At 41.2% G+C, this 9,600-nt stretch overlaps 1 protein-coding gene across 3 annotated transcripts in view; it reads left to right on the top strand.

Moving 5' to 3' along the window:
• The first annotated feature begins 6,125 nt into the window (after nucleotides 1-6,125).
• Nucleotides 6,126-9,600, top strand: part of batf3 (basic leucine zipper transcription factor, ATF-like 3) — a 28,515-nt gene continuing 25,040 nt past the window's right edge. Inside the window, exons 1-2 of one of the 3 annotated variants that reach the window (XM_068044990.1) lie at nucleotides 6,503-7,010; nucleotides 7,114-7,218. In XM_068044990.1, the coding sequence (XP_067901091.1) occupies nucleotides 6,936-7,010; nucleotides 7,114-7,218 (180 nt within the window). In that variant the 5' untranslated portion in view covers nucleotides 6,503-6,935. Of the gene's footprint in view, nucleotides 6,246-6,502; nucleotides 7,011-7,113; nucleotides 7,219-9,600 lie in introns of those variants that run through there. The other 2 variants (XM_068044991.1, XM_068044993.1) reach the window with 2 other exon arrangements.

The following is a 9,600-nucleotide window of genomic DNA, read 5'->3' as shown; positions in this document are numbered from 1 at the left end:
GACCAAAACTGGACACAGTAGTCTAACTGAGGCCTAAGCAAGGTCTTGTAGAAGGACGAAATAGTATGCTTTGTATTATCGTGACTTGCCTGTAAATGCACCCTATTTGCACTAGCTGCTGCTTCACGGTGTTGATCGTGAACCTTACTTCACCATCAGCTTTAGTTCTTTTCCCAGAAGTTCAGCATTTTCCCTGCCAACATGCACAACACTGTGTTTTTCTAAGTTAAGCACCATTTGGCAAGTATGGTCCCAAACCCTCAGTACATCTCGATTCATTTGTAGTAGTGAGCTTCATCTCCATTTGTGCCTCTTACAAATATCTTAGTATAATTAGCAAACTTCCAGATCATTCCCCAACGCATAAATCTAGATCACGAATGAAAATGGTAAATAGCAATGGTTCTAATATGGATCCCTGCAGGACACCACTGGTAACCAGTCTCCAACCAGATCCAAATCCATTCACAATCACTTTCTGCCTACGGGCTATCAGTCAGTTCTCAATCCTTCACAGGAGTTTGCTTCTAAGACCTGAGGTTTCAATCTTGTAAAGAAGTCTCTTGTGAGGCTTATTTATTTTTTATTTATTTAGAGATACAGCACTGAAACAGATCCTTCGGCCCACCGAGTCTGTGCCGACCAACAACCACCCATTTATACTAACCCTACAATAATCCCATATTCCCTACCACCTACCTACACTAGGGGGCAATTTACAATGGCCAATTTACCTATCACCTGCAAGTCTTTGGCAGGAAACCGGAGCACCCGGCGGAAACCCACGCGGTCACAGGGAGAACTTGCAAACTCCGCACAGGCAGTACCCAGAATCGAACCCGGGTCCCTGGAGCTGTGAGGCTGCGGTGCTAACCACTGCGCCACTGTGCCGCCGCAAAGCTTCTCCAAAGCTTTTTGAAAGTCTGGGTAGACAATATCTACCAGGTTTCCTTTATCCTCATAGTAAATGAAGTATGTCAATAGAACTCAAAAAATACAATTAAATTAGTAAGACAGACCTCCTATTTTGGAAGCCATGTTGTGTTTCCCTGCTATGCCCTTCTCTCTCCAAAGTTGTAACATTGTGTATCTCTAATGGTTCCTCCAAGCATCCTTATTAGTGACATCAAGCTAATGTTAAAGCAGACTACAGGCCATTCCATCAATAATTCCTCTTGTGTTTTTATTTTTCCTGTCCCCTTACCCCCTTACCACCCTCTCTCCCCACCATCCCCCCCCCCCACCCCCCACCTCCCGCCTTGTTCTGTTTCTGTTTAAATGCTTGTTAATTTCTATATTTAAGTTCTGATGAAACTAAACCCTAAATATCAACATCTGCTTTTTCCTGTATGTTTCCAGCAGATTCTGTTTTTGTTACAGATTTCCAACATTTGTAGTTTTTTTGTTTGGAAAAAAATCCCTTTTTTATTTTATTACTTTAATGTTTTCTTGATCCATATTTTATGCCAAACATAACAGAAAATAGGAAGGCACTGGGACCTTTCTCACAACCATTTCATGGTATGCCTTTAGTGTCATCATTTTATTAGACAAACTCCTTTAGCAGCAGTACCTGCTTTAGAGTTGTGTACACAAGCTGCACACGATTATTCTGCTTACAGAAATATGGAATACCCACATTTGATATTCAAATGTTAACAAAACATGGATGAAGAGCCAACATGACTTCTTTAACATTAGAAAGATAAAGACAGGTTGTCAAAACGTTTTTTTAAAATAAAATCTTGCTTTGTACCAATTGTACTGCAATAAAACCAGAAAATGCAGGAAAGCACAGTGCCTGAAAGTGAAAAGGCAAGCAAAAGTTTTGGGGTATATCCTTCACTGCAGCAAACATGAGGGCTAAGCACTGTAAAATTGCCATCTGGGTTTTGCTTTAGTTTGACTACACATTTTCTGTCATTGCCAAGACAGAACCAGTTTGAACCTGCTGAAGCCAGTAAGATAATAATCCTATAAGAATGTTTACTGTCAGATAACCATTCCCAACTAATCTTTGGCCTCCTTATCTCGAGAGACAATGGGTAAGCACCTGGAGGTGGTCAGTGGTGTGTGGAGCAGCGCCTGGAGTGGCTATAAAGGCCAATTCTAGAGTGACAGGCTCTTCCACAGGTGCTGCAGAAAAATTTGTTTTTCGGGGCTGTTACACAGTTGGCTCTCCCCTTGCGCCTCTGTCTTTTTTCCTGCCAACTGCTAAGTCTCTTCGACTCGCCACACTTTAGCCCCGCCTTTATGGCTGCCCGCCAGCTCTGGCGAACGCTGGCAACTGACTCCCACGACTTGTGATCAATGTCACAGGATTTCATGTCGCGTTTGCAGACGTCTTTAAAGCGGAGACATGGACGGCCGGTGGGTCTGATACCAGTGGCAAGCTCGCTGTACAATGTGTCTTTGGGGATCCTGCCATCTTCCATGCAGCTCACATGGCCAAGCCATCTCAAGCGCCGCTGACTCAGTAGTGTGTATAAGCTGAGGATGTTGGCCGCCTCGAGGACTTCTGTGTTGGAGATACGGTCCTGCCACCTGATGCCAAGTATTCTCCAGAGGCAGCGAAGATGGAATGAATTGAGACATCGCTCTTGGCTGACATACGTTGTCCAGGCCTCGCTGCCATAGAGCAAGGTACTGAGGACACAGGCTTGATACACTCGGACTTTTGTGTTCCGTGTCAGTGCACCATTTTCCCACACTCTCTTGGCCAGTCTGGACATAGCAGTGGAAGCCTTTCCCATGCGCTTGTTGATTTCTGCATCTAGAGACAGGTTACTGGTGATAGTTGAGGCTAGGTAGGTGAACTCTTGAACCACTTTCAGAGCGTGGTCGCCAATATTGATGTCAATATTGATGCCAATACAGACTTTGTAAACAGCCATATAGTTGAACCCACTAGTATCATATTCAACACAGTTAAATTCAGAAAGCTGTGTGCACCAAGCTGAGAGAAAACACTAAACAGATTGGTTTCCAAAACAGAGTGGCAAAAGGAATTTGGTGAGAGTACCAATTTACTGGTGGAGTAATGGGTAAATAGTACAGATGAGGTGTTAGTATTAACCTGAAATTTAACATAATTTTCTTACTTTTAAACTGCAGGTCAGTGGCAGTTAACAATTAACAGTAAATCAGCTGTAAGGAGTGAGCTGTGTACAGATTTGGGAGAATCTGATAAAGGAAGTGACTTACTGAACAGAGTGACAATGGGAATTGGATGACAGCAGGAGTTGCAGAGAGAGAAACAGGTACCAAGTAATTTAAACCAAGGCATAACATTTAATAAGTGAACAGCCACACATGAGGAATTAGAAAAAGTCATCATAACACAGAGGAGCAGCAGAACCCAAGACAGAGTTTATTAGTGCAGGTAAATGTAAGTCAAAGGAAAAAGAGCAAAGTTTTTTTTATTCCTTCATGGGATGTGAACATCGCTGGCAAAGCCAACATTTGTTTCCCATCCCTAATTGCCCTTGAGAAGGTGGTGGTGAGCTGCCTTCTTGAACCACTACAGCCCATGTTGGGTAAGTACACCCACAATGCTGTTAGGAAGGGAGTTCCAGGTTTTTGACCCTATGAAAGTGAAGGAACGGCAATATAGTTCCAAGTCAGGATGGTATGTGACTTGGAGGGGAACTTGCAGGTGGTGGTGCTCACAGGTGTCTGCTGCCCTTGTTCTTCTAGGTGGTAGAGGTCGTGGGTTTGGAAGGTGCTGTCAAATGAGGCTTGATGAGTTGCTGCAGTGCTTCTTGTATATGATACACACAGCTACTACTTTGCCTTGTTGGTGAGGGGAGTAAATGTTGAAGGTGGTGGCTGAGATGCCAATCAAGCGGTTGCTTTGTCCTAGATGGTTTCGAGCTTCTTGAGTGTTCTTGGAACTGCACCTATCCAGGCAAGTGGAGAGTATTCCATCATACTCCTGACTTGTGCCTTGTAGATGGCGGACAGGCTTTCTGGAGTCAGGAGATGAGTTACTCACTGCAGAATTCCCAGCCTCTGACCAGCTCTTTTAGCCACAGTATTTTATTGGCCGATCCAGTTAAGTTTCTGGTCAATGGTAACCTCCAAGATGTTGATAGTGGGAGATTCAGGAATGGTAATGCTGGAATTGTAAGGGTAATGGGGAATGCCAATGGAAGGTAGTTAGATTCTGTCTTGTTGGAGATGATCATTGCCTGGCACTTGTGTGGTACAAATGTTACCTGCCACTTGTCGGCCCAAGCCTATATGTTGTCCTGGTTTGCTGCCTGTGGGATCGGACGGCTTCAGTATCTGAGGACTAGTGAATGGTACTGAACACTGTACAATCAGCAGTGAGCATCCCCACTCTGACCTTAGGATGGAGAGAAGGTCATTGATGAAGCAGCTGAAGATGGTTGTGCCTAGGACGCTACCCTGAGGAACTCCTGCAGTGATGTCCTGGGCTTGAGATGGTCGACCTCCAACAACCACACCATCTTCCTTTGCACTAGGTATGACTCCAACCAGTGGAAAGTTTTCCCCTCTGATTCGCATTGACTTCAATTTTGCTCCTTGATGTCACACTCGGTCAAATGTTGCCTTGATGTCGAGGGCAGTCACTCTCACCTCTGGAATTCAGTTCTTTTATCTGTTTGTATCAAGGCTGTAATGAGGTCTGGAGTTGAGTGGCCCTTGTGGAAGTGATTAAATTCTAACTGCATAAAAAGATGCTAATAACTGATAAATAAGTAAGTAATTAAGCTAAATCTACCTATTTAATAAATCTGGACCTCAAATGACCAGTTAGTTCAAGAAATAAACTACAGATAACTAATAAATAAATAAAAGCATTAATTGATTAATAAGGACACGGCAGTTCATGCAGGATTGTAGCATTTGGGAATTTGCAGACAATGAGACTGTCAGACTGCCACGTGTACAAGAAATGTTTCTGCCTTGAGGCACTCTAGCTCAGAGACATTGAGCTGCAGTCTGAGCTAGACACTCTAAGGGTGAAGGAGGAGATATATGCGTGTATACATATATATATATATAATGCATATATCAATTCATAGAAGAGGAGAAAGTGCCAGAGAACTGGCAGGCAACTAATGTTTCTATATACAAAGAGTTTTGTTAAACTTGTACAAGACCCTAGTCAGGCTGCAGTTAGAGTATTGTGCACAGTTCTGCTCTCCATGCTGTACAAAGGACATAAACACACTGGAAAAAGTGCAAAAAAATTATGTACAAAGGAGGGCACCAGAACTGAGAGATTACACCGATATGGAAAGTTTGAACAGGTTTTTTTTAGAAAAGAGAAGACATAGAGATAACTTGATAGAGGTATCTAAAATTATGAATAGGTTGGACAGGGTAGATATGGAGAGAATGTTTACACATGTGGGAGAATCGAAAACTAGGTGCCATATGTGCAAGATAGTTACGAATAAATTCTGTAGTGAAATAAGAGGAAATTCTTCTACTTGGAGTCTGGTTAGAATGTGGAACTTGCTACCACAGGAAGTGGTTCAGGCAAATAACTTAAGATGTTATCCAAAGTAAACTAGATGAGTACATGAGAGAAAAGGGGATAGAAAGATATGCTGTATGGCTGTGATGAGGTAGATGGAACAGGAGGAGACTTGTGTGGAGAATAAACACCAACACAGCCTAGTTGGAGCAAATGGCCTGTTTATATACTGTATATTCTAATTAATTCTATACAATTAGGATAGGTGCAAGAACTTATTGGTCTGCTCAAGTTCACAATTGGTCCAGTAAGGTCTCTACTGTTAAACATTAAGATTACCGTTAATGCTGTGTCATTTTTCAAATGAAGTTCCAAATGACTTGCCTCATTTCAGGATTTCCTGCCAGTTCAGTCGGATAGGCTTGTAGCTCTGGACACGCCCATGACTTGATAAATAATTTACAGTTATACAGTAAAGTTGTATAGCATTGTGTGCGATATGTCAGAAAGTGAATGAGAATATATATGTTAAGTTGACTTTTTTTAATATAAATGGCATTATTTGAATACAGTTAGACTGTATTTTCATATGTGCAGAAAAAATTGAAAAATTTAAAAATCGTGCAAGGGCGATTCACACAATGTAAATGAACCTACCAGTGGCGTTTCTGACTTGTTTGAGTTGGAGTTAGCTACCATGAAAGTGACGAATGTCATGTTGAATGGGGCACAGGTTATATACTCCTACAGAAGCTGTTATGCCCGAGTTTACTCCACATTACTGGCAGTATATGTTGTAAGCATGTTGACCTTTTACTGTTTCCGAGGGAGTAGTTTTTTTTCTTTGAGAGTCTGAAACAATAGCCGGTCACTGTCAATTGTTTGCAATTGACCCAGGCGCCGTGGTTAGTTGGAATTTTAATCGGAAATAGAGCAATAATATTTTTGATCAAAAATCAGTTTCTAGTTAGCCAGACTGAATATTTGGGAGGGTCGCGAGTCAGAGCAATAACTCGAGTAGCTGTCTCTTGTTAATTTTAAGGACAGTAAGTTTAAAATGGTCAAGACCGGGCCTGGCCATGGGTCCTTTAATTGGTGACAGGCTACCCAGTGGAGATTCTATGTGGCAGAATAGAATTTTTGAGAATACTTCTTACCGAAGTTATAAGCCACGACACGTGACTTACTGAAATTTGGCAAGCGCATTCCAAGAAGAAAATACTTTTTGACAAAGTGAAACTCTCAAAACTGCTTTTAGTTTTACAGTTGCATCACAACAAAAAGATTTCCCGAGATCAATGATCGACAGCGATCAGCATGCTAAACTTCTGCCTCAATACTTGCATCCAGACCTAAACACCAGTTCAATGGGAAATCCGGGCTTTTGACAGCAAGCTACTCTGAACTCTCGAGTTTTCCTTTGCAGTCGGTTACTGTTGTGTGTGTGTCTGTGTGTTTTAAGCATATATGTGATTATTTGTATGTCATGTCTGAGTTAAATTCTGCAGAGTTATACGTATATAGTCCAACAGACGACAGCTGTACAGACCGAGAATCGCAGGTCAGTAGAAAATCTAATTCAATCTGTATGTAATGCTTATTCTGCACTCCGCCTGCGTGTTGTAAAGCAAGTTTTCAAATCAAATCTCGTGCTTGAACTTTAGGACTTTGGAGGCGATAACAAGAAACTTCGAAGAAGAGAAAAGAACAGAATTGCTGCGCAAAGAAGTCGGAAGAAACAGACACAGAAGGCAGATAAACTACACGAGGTAAAACGGCGAGAAAGGGATCTGCCAGTGGCCGGATCATTGAATTCTAACTCCTTCGTGGCAGAGTATTAATGCGAATAATGATATGCAATGAAAGTAAAATGTAGCACCGAATACGGTACAGTTAGAACGAAACATATTCTGCTACCAAGGAATTAATTTGTGTTTCTTGCATTTTTAGATCCTATAAGTAACCTTTAATAAAAAAAATCTTATTCTTTGAGATTTCTGATCGTTCGGTAATTATTCAAGTCAGTCCCATCGAAATTGAAAGCCTGAAGCTGAAATGCTGCTCCAAATTAAGTGTGTATATCAATCCAGTGCGCTCATTACTACTGACTACAGTGACAAAACTGGGTCTTGTTTGAAAATTTCCTTCCACCACGTGGGGAGTTTTCTTGCATCTGATTTATATGGGCTTTTACTGCAGATTTCAGATCATGTAAAGGTCTGTAGGGGAGAATTAAATGCAAATCATGTGCAGTTGAAACATCATGCTGAGTAACAAAGCTCGAGGTTGGCATGTCTATGTAGTTTAGTTGAACTTGACCTGTCCCAACTACAGGTTGGCCGTTTTAAGTAAATTTTCAAAGCTCTTGCATTCCTGCACAGCATAGTACTCCTAGTTACTAGGAGTAAGTCAGTTAAAATGCCTAAAATATGTTACAAACTATTAGTCCTAAGGTCATAGTTTTTTTTTGCCGCGCTGACCAGAACAATTTGAAAAAGCCTTTAAAAAAAATCGCCATGTGTTTCAAATTTAAAGTTTGATTTTGTTTTAAATAGCTTTTAAGCATATAGAGAAACAAGTTAAACTATCTGTTGAATAGAAAGTTATTTATGGGACCAGTTGATAGTTACCAAATTGTCCTTTCATTCTAGGCTCGGAGTTTGAATCCAGCATTGATTACTGAAATGAAAGTTGCTTTTTGTTGACTATAAGTGTTCTAAATGAAATGAGTTTGATCAGTCCAAACCCAGTTCTGAGTGGTATATGTGGATCCACAATGGTAAACAGGCCCCAATTTGACATTAACCAGACAATCAGTCAAAAATGCTACATGAATGGCAGGTGTGAGGAATGAAAAATATTACACTGGTGTGGTACTTTTGCCCTTTCGAGTACAGAAAGCTTTACACTACATCTAACGATACTGTACCAGACCTGGGTGTGTTTATTGCTGATGCTCTCAATAAAAAGCAAAATGTTCCATGACCTTGATCACAAAACAATCCAAAAATTTAAATAATATAATGAAATGTTGTTTCTAGCTGCAGCTATTAGAAGGGACCCAGATTTTCACTAGAAAAGTGCATTCCAAGAGTTTCTGGTTCGTGCGTTCACACAGTTAATCATTGTTTTACATCACTGAATTCTGTGTTTGTGATTGGCAGGAAACTATGAGCAAAGAAGAGTGTTCAGCAACCTGGGGTGCACCAACTTCCCTGAATTATTTTTAACTTTGCAAACTTAATTATCCTCATAGCAACAAATGATACAATGGACAACTTTTTATTTAAAATTAAAAACTCTTCTGGAGTTAAGTACTCTGCCTGGCAATAAAACATTAGCTAGTTAATTGGAGTTGTGGTGACATGTGGTGTACAATCATTTCTAAATAGGTGGCCTTTCTCCTTATGACTACTATTTGGATTTTTAAAAAATGTACAACTTCTGAGAATTGTGTGCTCATCAGAGTGATGCCTTCACTCTCTGTTTTTTTGCAGCTTATGTCTTTATCAATCACTTCCAGATAAGGCAAAGCATAGGTTAGATGCAATGTATAGCTTTACGTAATCTGCCCTAACATAGTGGCTCCTTTATTTCTCATGCCAGCCATCCTTGTACATGAATCGCAGAAAGTTAACATGCAGGTACAGCAAGCAATTAGGAAAGCAAATTGTATGTTAATCTTTATTACAAAGGAGTTGCAGTATAAGAGCACAGTGGCGCAGTGGTTAGCACCGCAGCCTCACAGCTCCAGGGACCCGGGTTCGATTCCGGGTACTGCCTGTGTGGAGTTTGCAAGTTCTCCCTGTGTCTGCGTGGGTTTTCTCCGGGTGCTCCGGTTTCCTCCCACAAGCCAAAAAGACTTGCAGGTTGATAGGTAAATTGGCCACTATAAATTGTCACTAGTATAGGGTAGGTGGTAGGGAAATATAGGGACAGGTGAGGATGTTTGGTAGGAATATGGGATTAGTGTAGGATTAGTATAAATGGGTGGTTGATGTTCGGCACAGACTCGGTGGGCCGAAGGGCCTGTTTCAGTGCTGTATCTCTAATCTAAAAAAAGTCTTACTGCAATTGTATAGGGCCTTTATGAGACCACACCTGAGGTACAGTGTACAGTTTTGGTCTCCGTACCCAAGGATGGCTATACT

This window comes from Heterodontus francisci, chromosome 13 (genome assembly GCF_036365525.1).
Source record: "Heterodontus francisci isolate sHetFra1 chromosome 13, sHetFra1.hap1, whole genome shotgun sequence".
Taxonomy (NCBI): domain Eukaryota; kingdom Metazoa; phylum Chordata; class Chondrichthyes; order Heterodontiformes; family Heterodontidae; genus Heterodontus; species Heterodontus francisci.
Note: the sequence above shows the minus strand (reverse complement) of the source record. Positions and strands in the feature narration are given on the sequence as shown.